The sequence below is a fragment of the Heterocephalus glaber genome, unplaced genomic scaffold (assembly GCF_053883595.1).
Source record: "Heterocephalus glaber isolate CG9 unplaced genomic scaffold, H.glaber_assembly_v1.0 deba00001461, whole genome shotgun sequence".
NCBI lineage: Eukaryota > Metazoa > Chordata > Mammalia > Rodentia > Bathyergidae > Heterocephalus > Heterocephalus glaber.
In genome coordinates this window covers 8,989,459-9,006,365 of record NW_028258308.1, presented here as the reverse complement: position 1 = coordinate 9,006,365, position 16,907 = coordinate 8,989,459, and the positions used below count along the sequence as shown (strand labels likewise).

At 33.7% G+C, this 16,907-nt stretch overlaps 1 protein-coding gene across 1 annotated transcript in view; it reads left to right on the top strand.

Moving 5' to 3' along the window:
• Hpgd (15-hydroxyprostaglandin dehydrogenase) overlaps positions 1–16,243 on the top strand; it is a 38,056-nt gene extending 21,813 nt beyond the window's left edge. The window contains exons 5-7 of the mRNA XM_004852947.4: positions 10,745–10,821; positions 13,841–14,004; positions 14,965–16,243. Coding sequence (XP_004853004.1) covers positions 10,745–10,821; positions 13,841–14,004; positions 14,965–15,103 — 380 coding nt within the window. The 3' untranslated portion in view covers positions 15,104–16,243. The remainder of the gene's footprint in view (positions 1–10,744; positions 10,822–13,840; positions 14,005–14,964) is intronic.
• Positions 16,244–16,907: the final 664 nt, after the last annotated feature.

Here is a 16,907-nt window from a genome sequence, read left to right as displayed (position 1 = left end):
AAGTTAATGAGTAATGACCACTGATGCAGGCAGAGATTAAAATGAAATTAATGGGTTTACTAAGCAGAACAGTAAAGTGGACAGTGACTCTTCAGCCTATTGAGGGATGAGTGTGCCCCATTCTAGAACACTAGAGATTGTTATGATCATGGTTGACCATGTAGACTCTTCTATTCAAGGTTTTGTTTGTAAACACAATACACAAACAAATACTCATTTTGTCACATTCCTCTTTTGTTATTAAAAAATAAGTTGGGAGGATCAACAGAGAATAAAGTCTGGCTTAATGTAGATAATCAAGCAATTGTGGGCCCATAATTCATTCCATACAAGTCAATGTATTTTTGTCACCAGCTAGCATAGATCCTTGCATTAGTGATAATAAAAACAAAAACAACAAATTTATAGAGAAAAGCTTTAATTTAAAAGTAAGAAAAATAAAGGGAAGCACAGCTATGATGAAAATCAAGCCAGTTTCATAACAAAGGAAACCAAGAGAAGATAGGAAAAGGCTTCAGTTTGAGAAAGACTATGGGCCACAGGCCTGAAGAGGTGGTCAGGCTACCCTATTTGGGATGTGTTAGTGTGCTGTATGGAGTTCTGTCCATCAACAATCATCTCAATCCTGGATTTGTAGCTCCTAAGAATCCTGTCACTTGAAGAGCAAGGTGATTGATTTTTCTTAGGAGGGTGGTCTCATCATGGGGTTGTCTACCAGGCTCTGTTTTTCCTGGGACACAGGTGACTACAGGTTTAGGACAATGGCTACAGGCTTCAAGGCGTTGCTCCGGAGAGGGGGTCTGGAACTGGACGCTGAAAAAGGTGGCAATTGAATGTTCCTGTAAATTCTGAAAACTACTTTAGTTACTCTTGGTGTCCTCAGCGTTAAAGGGGGGAAGAAATAGGATAGGTAAATTTAAGGCTGATGCATCTTATTTGAACTAACATACCTATATTCCAAGTTTTTAAATAATAAAGGATACAAAATGAAGGTCGAGCATTGTTTTGCTTTTAGTTACCTATTGGGTTTAGTTACCTGTAGGCCCAAGTGAAGAGTTACAGTTTTTAGCAAAAACTGCTTTTATGGCCCCATCTGCCCCAGAAGAAAACATAAGTCATGTTTTTAATGAGTAACAGGTTAAGCACCCATGTGTTTGTTTGTTCTTTTTCCCAATGGTGGACACTGACCACATCACTTTTCTGTATTTCCTGCTTCTGATGGTAGGAAGGGAAAAATAGTTATCACAGAAAAGAGACTCTACTTACCTGGTGGACTCTGTCCCACTTGCCTACATGCTTAGCTACTGAAGTTTTGCTGTGCACTAGGGACATTGTCTCTGCCTTAGAAACAAGTTATTCAGTGGTATTTTGTGAGAGATACCATGAGGTCCTACTTGGAACTTAAAAACAATGGAAATTCCAGAAAATACTTAAAAGTCAGAAATCTTTATCATGTCTTAAATAACAGCCCACTGACACATACACTTGTACTATGAGTTTAATCTAAATTAATATAATTAGCTTGTAGTTGGTATTAAGATAGAAGTGCTAAATTCTCTCTAACAAATTCAAGTTCAACATATATTAATAGCTGTAGAAAGGAAATGGGGATATAAAAGTATTTAGGCAAAGTTTCTACCCCAAGAATTATATATTAGTTATCTCTTATTGAAATTTCAGGACTAAATAATTACCATGGCATAGACTATTTAAAGAGAAGCATATTTAAATTTCAAGGACTTTGGGACTCCAACAACCTGAAGAACAATCCCAAGACCAGAAATTTTAGTTCAGACAAAACATTGATTACTTTCCTTCATCTCCAGGCCCAACATTAAAAAAATCAGATGGTACCACACTAGATAAATGCTCTTCATATAATGAAGTGGGCCTAATGCATATTTAACAACTGCCAATAACAGGCATTGTGTTAAAATATTGCCTCTATGATACCATATTTAATTTTACAAATAATTATAATAAATGTCAATTTAATTATCTCCAATTTATAGGTTAAAAACTAATTTCAAACAGGCAACATAACTTCAAAAGCACAGTGAGAATTAACAATGGTAATAAAAGCAATTTTATTTTGCTGTTTTAGCAAATGTCATTGAATGTATGAATAGTTCCTGTGGTGTGTGGATCTTAATTGTTCAGATGCCAGCATTCAATCAAAGTGTTTTATGCATGTCCAAATCTGCCAAAAGGAAACTTATTAATCTGTATAAGCAATAAAAAAGAGTAAAAGAAAATAAGTATGTGAGCAATCTTCCTGCTTAGCATTGTCAAAGTGCTCCATGCCAGTCGATAGAGATTTATGCCCATTTTTCTGCCTTTTTTTCTTCTTCAAATAATTAGGAAGACATATACTAGAAGGAATTAGAAGGAAATGTTAGATAATTATCAATGAGTCTTTGAAGAATTTATAGAACATTTAAGGTTTCTTTGCATAGGAAAAAAGAGCTATTAGGAAATAACTAGTTTTTTAGAACAAAGCATCTCCAGTTTTAATGAGCATGTATCACTACCTAGGGACTTTATCAGATGCAAATTCTCATTCAGTATCACTGAGGTTGGCCTCAAATTCATCCCCCAAGGAATACAGATCTCTGACCACACTTTAAGAAGTTACCCTCTAGGATGCCTTAAGATATTCTTTGGGTGGTTAAGGAAGCTCATCTCAGTATCCTCTGACCACAGCATGCACAGGCAATGATTGAACTTTTGGGAAGCCGGATTTTGGTGAAACATCAGAAATAACTTTCTGAGAATTAATCCCTGGAAAGTACTATTGGATATATCTTTCTAGAGAGAATTCTATTATAAAAGATGTAGTGGTTATAAAAGCTTGTCATTTTTTAATGTTACAGCATACTTTCAAGTCTAACTATGTGAAAAGCATAAAAATGGGGGAAAACAGCATCAGATAAGGTGTAGCATTGTGTGGAAAAATCACATGATGAAGAAGAACCACACGTTACTTTGGTCAACTTTATGAACAAACACAGACACACAAATTCCCACTAGTTCTTCTTTTTTCCTCATAACAGAGAAGTGGTGATTAAAAATAGACAGTTGGTAAGCAGTTTCTTTTTTGGTTGTAAATATGTGGTAAATGTAAGATTCTTGCATTTTAGCACAGCTGCTGAGCTCCAAGAATCAGCATCCTTAGAGTCACAATTTCTTTTCCTAATTTGTATTTTTTAGCATTCTCCACAAGCAATTTTACATAGTTTCCATCCAATTAAAAACAAGTATGTTTGCAGATTCAGTGCAATTGTCTTGTCTGAGGAGATTTCAATTTTCCACCAAATCTCTTTTCAAGCTTTTACATTTTATGAGATGCAGAGATTAAATTTGGTTCTTACAAACTTGGGTAGAAAGAATATTAAGAATAGACAACGGAATGTGAAAATGGAATTTAACTTTATTTTTCTAAATGACTTTATTCTATAATGTATAAGTAATTTTTTTATATTTTAAATGTTGTATATATAAATTATATTTATTTATATATAATTATCTCATCAGTAGGTGATTTAGTATTATTATCCTGAGTGAGTTTTAAAATGTTTGTTTTTTGGGTAGAATTTCTCCTTCTGTGTGTGTGTGTGTTTTTTTTCCCCTAACTTTAGTTAAGATAGATATAAACCTGCTCCTACTTAATTTGATACATTTAAGAAAGTGCTATTCTTTTTCATGTCTATAGATAAACTTGCAGGGCACTATAATAAGTAATGAAATCTATAATGGTAATGGCCTATAATAAGTATTTAAAAATACTATTCTTTTAAAATATATACTATAGACTGTTAAGAACAAATAAGATATTTTTCACAGTGTTAAATAATATAGAATTTCATTAGAGACATAATCTTCAGTATTCTTGTGGTTATTATTGTTAAATCCTTTAACATAATGGCAAAATAACTTTGCTGTGTTATGGGGATTAATTTATAAGAATCTAAAAAGCCCATATTCATTCCAGCACCTTCCCATGGCCTTTATAGAGGCAAACTCCCTGCAGAGTAGGATAGAATTATCTGAATATTCAACCAGTAAAGTCCAACCTTATCTGTATCAGAGGTTTTCCCATTGGGTTTATACATTTCAATTCAATATACTTAAAATATTATTTTATTATACTTTGAGCTTAAAAGGAGCTAAACACATAAGTCCTACTTGAATGCACTTCCATACCTTTTTGGGATTAATATTAGAAAAAATAAGCAGTTTGGTAAGGGTCAGAAATCAAACCAAATTAGGACACTGTGCAAGATTCATGGCATTTTTATTTAAAAAGATACATTTTTATTTAAAAATACAATGTAAGTGAACAGGTAAATAAATCTCAAGGGGGAAAAGACTGACTTTAATATATTTTTATATCAGAATAATAACCAATAGTACTACTTATTACATGTTTGGCATAATTTTAACTATTTTAAATGTTTTAGTGTTTTTAAAGAGCACAGTAGCTACTATAATTAGCCTGGTTCACAAAAGAAAGCATGATTATCTCTCTAAAGATGGCACAGCCCCCAGTGCTGGATCCCAGATTTGATCTCAGTCAACCCAAAACTCAATGTGCAAACCACTGTGCTGCAATAAAGCTCAATACATTCTATTAAAAGGGCCTTGTTTTAAATAGACTTTATTTTATATAATGGTTTTAGGTTTTAGGTTCAAAACTGAGTAAAAAGTACAGAATTCTCCTATGCCTCTGGCCCACCCACTAGCAATCTTCCTCACTGCCAGCACCCTTACTAGAGTGGTCTGTTTATTATCATAGATAAACATATATTGATATAACATTGCCACCTAAAGTCCATAGCTTACTCAGGTTCACTCTTGGTGCTGTACATTCAATAGGTATGGACAAAAGTATAACTTTTTATCACCACTGTAATAAAATAAATACTAGTTTCCCTGCTTTGAAAATTCTCTGTCCTTTGCCTCTTCATCCCTTCCTCCTGTCAGTGCCCACAGCCACTGATCTTTGTACTGCTTCCACAGTGGTGCTTTTTCCGGAATGTCATACAGTTCAAATTATATAGTGTGTCAGCTTTTCAGGTTGGCTTCTTGTACTTAGTAATACGTTTCTAAACTCCTCCGTGTCTTTAAATGGCTTGATAGTTCATGTCTTTTTAGTGCTGAATAATATTTCATTGTCAGAATGTACCATAGTTTATCCTCCATAAAAATCTTGTTACAAGTTTTGTAATTATGAATAAAGCTGCCATAAACATCTATATGCAGATTTCTGTGTGGTTCAAAGTATTCAGTTACTTTGAGTAAATGCCAGGGAGCACAATTACTGGATTGTATTGTAAAAATATGTTTTGTAAGAAATTGCCAGACTGTCTTCCAAAGTAGCTGTTCTATTTTTACATTTCCACCACCAGTGAATGAGAATTTCTGTTGCTCTACCTCATTACCAACATATGAGGTTGTTAGTGTCTGAATTTTATGCATTGAAATTAGTGTATAGGGGTATCTCATTTTAATTTATAATTCCCTCATGACATAAAGTGTTCAACACATTGTAATAAATTTATTTGCCATCAGTATATTTTCTTTAATGAGGTGGCTTTTATTCTTCATTGTGTTGTTCATTTCCTTTTTGTTGAAGTTTAAGGATTTTATATATTTTGGGTATTGGTTCTTTATTGTATGATTTTTGTATGTGTTTTCTCCTAGTCTCTTTTTGGACATTTAAAAATGGTCAAATACTGGAAGAAATTATATGTTCTGATAGAACAGTAGTCCACCCATGAGTTACATACATTTCAATTTACTATATTTAAATAAAACATGCTTTCATGGTAATTTGTACTTAATGGTACTAACATATTTATGGACTGAATTCACTCCTATTAAGCTTTTAAATTAGCACATATATGTTTTAATGAAAGAAAATTACATGACAACTAATACCCCACACCTCTTCTTGAGAGCTCAAGGCAAAGAGAACAGTCCTGGCTGGAGAAATGTAGTTTAAATTTGAGAATTTTTGTGTGTATTTGTGTGCGTGTGTGTGTAAGGTGTCTGCGTGTCTTTAAGGAGATAGAAATTGAGAGAATGAATTTTCATCCATTGGAGTAGATCAGATCACCCACAGAACAAGTGTATATTAAATAACAGAAAGCCAGGGACAGTTTTGGAGTTTTCCAACATGTTCATGTGTCTGTTCAAGGAGGAAGAGCCAGCAAAGGACATGGAGAAGTGCTAGTGAATGTGAAATAAAAGGGCACTGGTCTAAAGAACCAAGAGCTCAAGTGCTTCAAGATCACAGCTAACTGTGCCAGTTACCACTGAGAAAGGGGTCAAGCAAAATGAAAACGGAGCCTTAGACTTAGCAAGATGTTATCTGGCAACCTCCATGAGATCTGTTTGACTAGATGATAGAAAGAAAGCCTGATTTGAATGAATTATGCAATAAATGGGAAGCAAGGAAAGTGAAGATGAATAGAATTTTTTCAAGGACTCTTGTTATAAAGAGAAATGGGGTAGAGGCTGGGGAAAGGTGTGAGGCTAAAAGGTATTACTTTTAAATGGATAATACTGACATATAGCCATATCTAAGGAGAATGATTCTCATATCATTCTTCACTTGATTGTAGTGTCCACTTTAAACTTCTTAAAATATTTTCATCCTTAATTTCTATGATTCAACACTTAGCTTGCTTCTGCTGGCTCACTTTTCTCTGTTGCTACTGTTAGCCTCCTCTACTAGAGTTGGCTACCATATATAATTATGCAGACAGTTTATACCAAGTACCATGTGAATGTTATCCTCAGAGTGAGACCATACCCACTCACCACAGTGCTGTATGTGGACCTTGATTACCAGCCTCAGAATAAAATTTTTATATTTGAAGTCCATAGAAACTTTGCATGTTGGTGTTGTGGCTTAAAGGTAAGTTGTAGAAGTATGGTTAATCAAAACAGTGGTAGTTTTAGGGTTTATATCTAGATGTCCCCATAAAGCCTCATGCACTCATAAGTGGAGATTTTGGAAGGTGACTGGATCATGGGTGTGTGGCACTCATCACTGGATTCATCCACTGATGGGTTTACAGGTAAATGTGATGTTGGGAGCTGAACCCTGGTGGGAAAAGGTGAGTCACTGTGGGCATGGCCTGCTCTGATTCTTGCCTGCCATAACCATGAGCTCTTTGTCCTGTGCCCTTCTGCCATGCTGCCCTGCCTTGGCACCACCCAACTATGGACTGAAGCCTGTACAAACTGTGAGACAAAGTAAACCAAGGTGTAGGTTTTCGTATTGTGGCCCAGTGACAGGAAAATAATTAAGACAAGTAGTATGCTTGCAAAGGCAAAATTGATCTTGAGATTCAGTAGAAAATTTTCGATTTCTGAACAGTTTCTACCTCCAACTAAAACATTATTAAAACAAAAAAGAAAGGTGTTTCTTTCCTCATTTAGTGTCTTTTGTCAAACCAGTAAACTTAACTATAATAAATTTCACATTAAGAAAGAGTTCCAAGTTGAAGAGAAAGCACTGAAAATCACTAACCCAACCTACCTGTTCAAAACACATAAAGCAATGGTTAAAAGCTACATGTAAGCCAAGTATAGTGGCACACAACTGTAATGCCAGCACTTTGGGAGGCTGAAGCAGGAGGATCACAGATTTGAGCCTAGCCTTGCCAACTTAGTAACTTAGTGCTTTGTTACTTTTCTCATTGCTGAGACAAAATACCCAACACCCAAAATTAAAGGAGGAAAGGTTTATTTAGCTCACAGTTTGCAGAGGTTTCAGTCCATAATCAGCTGGTTCTAAGGCACGGTGGCCTGGCAGAGAGGCATCACAGAAGAGAAACAGTTCATTCTGGGCAGAAGGTAGCAAAACAAGCAAGGAGGATGGCCACAGCTCTTTCTATCTCTTATATCTCATCCCTTAATCCTAATGTCCTTGAGCCTAGCATTGCACCATGAATCAATCCTAGAGTCACACACTCTAAATCCAGCCACCTCTGAAAAAGCCCCACCTATGATTGCATGAGGCTTTGGGGGAACATGTAGACACAGCCGTAACACTTAGCAAGACCTTGCCTCGAAAGAAAAAAGTAAAAAAGGGCTGAGGATATACCTCAGTGCTCAATACTGTGTTCAATGCCCAGTATCCAGAAAATTTTAAAAAGCTTCATGTATTCATTGTTAAAGGAAGACTTTCTAATTAAATTAACTACAACCTGGCTAAATGCAATATTCAAAATAGAATTCTCTTTATTTTATTTTGAATGTTATATAATTCAATTTATTTACTTATTTATTTCAGCTGTGCTGGAGATCAAAATCAGGGCTTTGTTTATGCTGGATAATTGCACCATCTCTCTTTATTTTTAATACCCCAAGATTGGAAGCAACTCAAATGTCTATCACGTGAATGTGTAGTGTATAGTACGTCTTTCAGTGGAATGTTCCTTAGCATTAGCAGTAAGCTATTGAAAGACATTGCAAGATGGATGAATCTCAAAATAATTACAAGTGAAGAAACCAGACCCTCCAAAAAAAACTTACACTATATGATTTTATTTATTTAAAATTCTCAAAAATACAAACCATAGTGACACAAAACAGATCCATGGTTGCCTGTAGGAGGAGGGGAAGGGCAGAAGGAAGGGATTACCAAGAGGCATAAGAAAACTTTTAGAGGATAGAGATGTTCATTATCTTGATTGTGATCATGATCTCACTGGAGTAAACATACGTTAAAATTTAGCAAATTGTACGCTCTAAGTATATGCACATTTATGCCAATTATAACTTAGTGAAGCTACAGAAAAATAAAGGAAAAAGAAAGCTTGGTTTCCGTATGTCTGAAAATGTTTTATGTAACCTTTGATCTCATATTAGAAAGTGAAAGCAATGCAAGGGGAAACATTTTGCAGGACAGCCATGAAAATGTCACTAGACTCTTACAGAATTCATAAAACTAAATGCCATACATTATGGTTGCGTTTATAAATCTATCTATAAAGGAAAAACATATATTTTGTGCTTACAAAACAGACTTAATTTATTTCATCTCTGTGCATCTTGAACTAACTTGGGTTCAGAAGTTCATTACTTCCACATATGTAACAAAAATTCATCTTTGATAACATTTATGAATAATGCCCTTGAGCTGCTTGTGGCTGTGTCAACTGGTTTCTCTCTCATTAAAGTTCATCCTGCATTCCTTGAAGTCTGTAAACATGGTCCTACAACATTACCTTTGTCTCACAAACATTTATTAAGGGGTGGTAAAGCAAAGACAAATGTAAAAGAACATACAACAGCAGCATCTGTCTATACCTAGTTATTTTCCTTATCTCACACACCTAATATACCTATGTACCCTTTGGAGACATCATAAATTCTTCCTGACTGACTCTGAGGAACTTAATTACTGACACATTTTACTTAACCAAAACAACAGGAGAACCAACTTGTTATAGTACTTGGAGATCACTGGATAGAGACACTATGTGTGATCTACCATCCCAGGGATTTAAACTGCTCTTGAGCAAACAGACTTTGTAAATTAAGACCTGGAAGGCACCCAGGGAGTGGCTGAAGTCTGCATTTATTGCTGAACTTTGGCATTACACTCTCCGCTGACTGGTAGTGATCTGGGGCTAGTTAACTGGGTGGAGATGAACATGTCTCAGTAGAATAATTTAGTATTATTAGCATGACATTTGATACTGATACCATAGCAATCAGGATTACTGCTTCCTGACTCAGAAATTATAAATTTTAAAAGAAGTGTTAAAACATATTATTCTAAGAATTGAGTTAAAAACTGAAATATAAAAATGACTCCAGTTAAACTTGACAAATGTAACAAATGAACTTGATAGTAACAGTTACACAGTACAATAAGTTTTTCTTCTTGTTTTGTTTCTTATTGGAGAGTTGGGCTAGATAGATGGGGAGTTAGGGAAGAAAAGATGCTGTATATAGTACAATACTGAGTTTTTTTCTCCAGGCCTGAATTTAACCAGTTACTGTCATATATATATGGAAAATTAAAAGTTTAAAAATTCTATAATTGGTTAAATTGTGTTGTTGAATATATAACAGTGAAAGGAAATAAAATAGGTTCATAATTTTTTATTTCTGCCTTCTTTCCCTAAGACATAGAGCAAGAAGGCCTATGTATCTACTACAAAACTAAATCAAAAAAGTTAATTTTTATTTTTCTTAAACTGTAAGAGACATCATACCAGACAGACGGTGACAGGGAATGACAAACTAATTTAGAGCAAAGACTAATAATTGTCAAGTCCCTCTTCAATGATTCAAATTCCTTCAACCATTTGGAAACCTTTAAACATGTGAGATATATACTTTTTAAAATCCTGACTTAAAAATGAAAATTAGATGGTAATTTACTGACTTCAAAGGTGATTCTCCTTGTGTTTTACATAACATTTGTTTCCCTTGACCTTCCAGAATGCTAGGGAAGCTGAAAAATTTGCGTATAACTCATGAGTGTACCTCAATAGAATTTACATACCATAAATTCTGGGCCACATACGTCATGGTGCAAAAGCTAGGCTAAGCCTATTGAGTTTTACAAAGTTGTCCGATTTTATTTTTGTGTATTTTCCAGGTTAATCTTATACTGAAATGACCATAAAATATTGGTTTGCTTAGTCATTACTGAGCATAGGCTACTTATTTTTTAAAACCAAACTGTTTACATTTTTTGCTTGTTTGTTTGTTTCAGGACTGATGCCTGTGGCACAACAGCCTGTTTACTGTGCCTCAAAGCACGGCATAATCGGATTCACACGCTCAACAGCGGTGAGGACATAGTAACCACAAAATCCTTGTTCCTTGTATGCATTTATGAAACAAAAATTGTACTAGAGGAGAATGAATTCAGAATTAGATACATCTAAATTAAAGACAGTAACAATACTTTACTTCAATCTGTATAATAAAAGTAGTTTTTGATCACATAAAACCATAAAAAATACATCATTGAAAAATGAAGTAGATTATAAACATAGATGTGTTATTTTAAATATCTTAAGGACAAATAATGAGGAAGTTGACTCCAAATTTAAGTATTATTAACATGCGGCTTCCATAAGTAAAACATCCAATAAGCTGTATTTGAAAATGAGTGCAGGCATGGAGCTAGAAGGAGGAATGAAACCAAGTAGTTACTTGGTAGAGTGCTCAAGAACCACGTTCCCATGGAACTGGGGATGGAAGGTACACAGAGCTTAGAAAAATACTCAGACCGAGCTTGATGATAGTATTAGCTAAGAGTACTTGGCTCTTTATCTGACAAAAGGACATCTTGAGTGGAGCCAGCAAGGAACCACAAAGTTGAGTGAGACCTAACTAGAGATGTAAGCAGGACAGGGAATTATGAGCCAGGGCTGTGACCTTGGATTTTATTCTAAGTGCAGCTGTTGATGAGTCTTTTGTGCACCAAAGTAAAATAGCAGGTTTCCATTTTAAGAAAACCAATCCAGCCAGGCACGGTGGAGTACTTCTGTAGTCCCAGCACTCTGGGAGGCTGAAGCAAGAAGATGGAAAATTTGAGCCCACCCTGAATAACTGAGTGACTGTCTCAAAATATAAATTTTTTTAAAAACTAAGGATACAGCTCAGTGCAAAGGGCCTGGGTTCATTCCCCAGTGCCTCAGAAAAGAAAAGAGAGAAGAAAAGAAAAAAAAAGAGTACCACTCTGCCCACATTGAAAATGTATTATAAAGGACAAATGTAGAGGAAGAAAGAGCAGACATGGGGTTTCTGGGTGGTTCATCTACGTGAGACAAGAAAGGAGCCAAAGAGATGAAGAGAAAAACTTAACTATGGGGAAATTCTAGGGGACAGAATAAAACAACTGTGCGAATATTAATAGCTCAATCAAAAAGGAAGAGAAGTATTTCTCGCACTCTTATATTAAAAATTATTATTTAATTCACAAGACAATCGTTTTTTTATTACTACATGTTAGCAGTAGATATTAATTACATGTATCATGGGAAATTTGTACATGTGCATAACACATCTTAATTCTTATTTTTTTTGTCTTCCTCTTCCGTCTCTCCCTGCTCCATCCAACTCTTTTTCCCTTTTCCATTTGCAAAACCCTTGCTTCCATTTTAAAACTTTTTGTTTAAATCCCTTTTTGCTTCCTTCCCTCTCTCTTCCCTCCATCTCTTATGCTCCTTCCCATTTGAAAAAGATGTCTACTTCTTGTTATCTTTTATTTTACTCTTTAGTTATATTTTGAGTTTATCATATAAGAGAACTACTTGATAATTTAAATTTGTGTGTCTGATTTATTTCACTTAAAATTATAATCTCAAGGTACATCCATTTACTTACAAAAGTCTCAAGTTTATCGTTCTTTATGCCAGAGTACTATTCCATTGTATATAAATACCACATTTCCTTTATCCATTCATCTGTTGATGGGTATATAAGTAATTACAACATTTAACTATTATAAATTATGCTGCTATAAACATGGGAATACATTATCACTCATTGTTATTACCATAACAATCTTTAACTCAATTTGTTATAAGCATATAAAGCTATTACAAAGTAAAATAAATTTTAAAGATCAGATATTTTGCATTTAAAATTACAAGACTGGCAATGTCTACAGCCAAATCTCATTGTTGGAAATAGTTATGTTCTATGAACTTACTTGCAAACAGTGAATTAGTGACTGCTAAACCATTCCTTCTGGAAAATATAGGTAAAGTTCTCAAAAACCTGTAGTCACAAAATTTTGATCAACTACTCAGTACATAAGCTTGCTATATATATATATATATATATATATATATATATATATATATATATATATATGGTGAACATTGAATTCATGACTAATAACATGTATGCCTGAATGAAGCTTATCTAACACACAAATACACTCTCAAGCACATCACAGTTATTCAGAAACCCTACATAGCACTTCAGCCCTGTAATTGAGGGCCATTTTACACAGCAAAATCACCAAAATGCACAAAAAAGAGAAAAAAAATGGCAAAGCAGACCAGACCTCAATGGGAGCACTCATACATGTGACTCACCTGATCACAAATGACCATGAAATCACCACGAATATTGATTTCTGGGGTTACAAATAAATCTTAGGAAGTAATCCAATGTGAAATTACAGACTGTACCAATGTTTATAATAAGTAACTATATTTTGTTTTAAAAATAGTTCATATAAAATCAATAGGCTGAAAATGAATATAATTAATATTAGCCTGAAAAATACTTAAATTTTTTTCAGATAGTCCAGATTATTAAGAGTTTATAGAACTAAGGTCCTAAAAATTTCTGCTAATGTATTTTAAAGAAAATATTCTCTTAGGCTGGGGATTTAGCTCAGTGGTTCCACCCACCGCCTGCCTCACAAGTGCAAGGACCCAAGTTCGATCCCCGGTACCAAAAAAAAAAAACAGAAAGAAAATATTCTCTTATACCACTACAATCTTGAAAGAAAACTCAGGATTTTGGTTCTAAACCTCTGCTACTTAGCTTCAGGTTCCTGCAGAGTTCAGAAGGTAAATGCAGCTTAGGATGTTAAGCATTTTCAGGAGTTGTCCAGTAATACTAATTTTTAAGAAATTCATTAACTGAGACTTTCAGGAATTAACTCAGTACTTTAGGTGTATATATTTTTTTACTATCTTTCTGCTTGCCAATATTGTTATATAGTTAAAAGGATATATGACTAGTATTTCTATATTAGTCTTTTAAATAACTTTAATTTCAGTTATTCTGAGCGATACATTTACAAAACTCCTGAAACCCGCACCCTTCTTCTAATTGGTAGATGGCTGCTAAGCTGATGAACAGTGGTGTGAGAATGAATGCCATTTGCCCGGGCTTTGTCAACACACCCATCCTTCAATCTATTGAAAAAGAAGAAAACATGGGACAATATATAGAATATACAGGGTATATCAAGGACATGATGAAATGTCATGGAATTTTGGAGTAAGTAAAACTACACTGTCTTCTTTTTTATAGTGGAGTAAAGTACTATCTAGACAAACAGCAAAAGAGAAAAAATAAGATTTTAGATATGAGAAACTAATGCAAACTTCAAAGTCTGCATTGGAAAAGTCTCTGAAAGACAACAATTTTGTGGACTAATGAATAGAATGCTTATACATTATAAATTTTATCTGAAATGCTGACAATGCCTTCCTCCATAATCATATTTTTTCTAAAACAAAGATTTTTAATCACCTTTGAGAAAAATTGTAATTTTTCTGCCTGAATTCCAAGCAAGGTTCAAGTATAACCTTTGAAATTTTGTATGATCCCATAATTTCTACCATTTTCATAAAAACAATTGCTGTATACATACACACAAACGCATACACATGCACACATACACACACAGATATCTTTGGTAAGTTGGATCTGAGAGTTGTTGAGACTCAACACAATCACAGCAATCATGTCAAGTGAATCAGACCTAGGATCAAGTCCTGACTCTACTACTGACCTTGAAAAAAAATTTTAAAGTCTTATATTCAAAAGACTTTTTTAAAGAGATGATATATGAAGTATACCTTAAATAGCAACTGGTGAAAAATAAGATATTCTATAAATCCTATCTGTAATTCATATTTCTTTTCCAATAACAATTCTGATAACTCTAAGATGTACTGATTTGATAAACATGAGAAAATAATTATTTTCTCAGTAAAAATAATAACTATAAATATGTCCTTTCAAAATGATGAAAGATGAGGCATGGAAATGTACCACCATATTTATCATATAATTTAGGTTCTAATTGAATAAAAATGGAAGGTTAAAAATATCTTAATGAAAATTATTTTTTCTATTGCATGTTCAAGGTTGTAGATTCTTCAGAAAATAATTAGAAGTGATAATATGCCTCATTATTTATTTTCAAAATACCAATGTTTCCTTCATTTGTAGCCCATCAATGATTGCCAATGGATTAATAACACTCATTGAAGATGATGATTTGAATGGCGCTATTATGAAGATCACAACTTCTAAAGGAATTCATTTTCAAGACTATGATACAGCTCCATCTTATGCAAAAGATAAATGAACATCTTAGATACCAACAATAACTGAAAATAAATGCAAATGACATATTCAAATCATATTTTTATTGAAATGTAGCTTTTTAAATGAAATGTTACAGCCTGAAGCTTTCCTTCATACAGCTGATGTTAACTTTTTCTAAATAATTAGATAAATCTATGGATAAAAATTTATGATAAACTATCAAAAGTACAATGCAAAACAAAGCAATATTATTGTAATCGGTATGATCTAAGTAATGATTAAAACAAAAGACATTTAAGGAATAGTCCACTTTTCAGAAAATGTATTTAAATCTGTGGTTCATGAATATCCATGTTTTTTAGAAAATCATTTTAAAGGAGATACTTGAATTGTTATTTAAATCGAAACAGATGTAAAAAGAAACTTTGTTTCTGCCTTTGCACTTCAAAAGAGGGAAGCTACTGAATAATGGCTAATGTTTAGGAATAATAATCTTTACTTTTATATCATCTTTAAATTGAACTCTTTAAAGATGTGACATAGTTTAGGATGTGTATTTAAGGAGTAAATTACAGTGTGACTGTATCCCAAGTGAAAAATCTGATGTATAGAAAAATAACAGAAAGTAACTGAGATTGTTGATTCCAAGTTCAGCCTCAAATCATGGAAGAACATTTTTTCCTCTTTGTTTTTTATTTTAAGAACTTTATCTCCAAAAATCTCAGGAATGAAGTTTTTAACAGTTATAGGAAAAAAAAGGATTGTTAGTCCTTCTAACATTTTATATGTAATATATGCTCTTTAAGAAAAATTGCAAATGTAATAGTTTTTCTTTTGTTGACAATATTCTATTTTGTTTTATTAGGGCATATTAGTTATGCAGAATATGTGCTTCATTTTATCATATTTGTACATGCATATTACATACTTTGATTATTTCACCCTCATTTCTCTCCATCCCCTTCCCATCTCCCTCTGTCAATCTGTTTCCTCTTCTCTATTATTCTCCTTTCTACTTTTTTCTCATCTCTATTTTTTTTAGATATGAGAGAAAAATATGTGATATTTGACTTTTTGAGTCTGGCTTATTTTGCTTAACATATTTGGTTCATATTATTTCTATGTTGATTTGTACCAATTTCAAAAATGCTTATATTTTAATAAAAGTTCTTTATTCTAACCTCTGTAATTTGCTTAGTCTTTTATGTGTATCTGTTGAGGAGATGAAACTGAGTTTTCCACAGCCACAATGGAAAGTGTTTTTTATATACACAGAAGTTCATAATGACACAGAAGTACAGCAGCTGTGATGTTTTTTCCTTTTCACCATTAGATATCTTAAGATTCACTGAATGCACCTGCTGTGTGTAATACACTTCACAAGATTTCCAAAGCAATCATTTCCTCAAAGAAATATTGTGGAAGTGACTCACTCTTCCTGCTAGATCCATACTTTCTAGGTTAGAGCAGAATCCATCCATGTGAGAGTCATAAGAATTTCCAAGAGATCCTGGAGTACTACACCTCCCTCTGTTTTAATTCTCCTGTAGAGAACCACTGCCTTCATTTTTAGGAAGTAAGTTGAATATGAATAACTAGTTTAGCGTTTCGTATAATGTATTTGACATAAACATCCATGAACACCTTATGAAGATAAATTATAATTGGGCACAATATTTTGGCACATTCTAGCAGTGACCCACACATCAATAAATTCAACCAGCTGTGTGGCCAGCACAGGAGGTGGAGTTAGCACCGCACTTCAGCCTCCCCCTGAAGCTTTCTGTTGTTGCCTAGTTGTGCTGGAGCACAGCACAATTGAATTATGCAAAAGTCACTAAAAA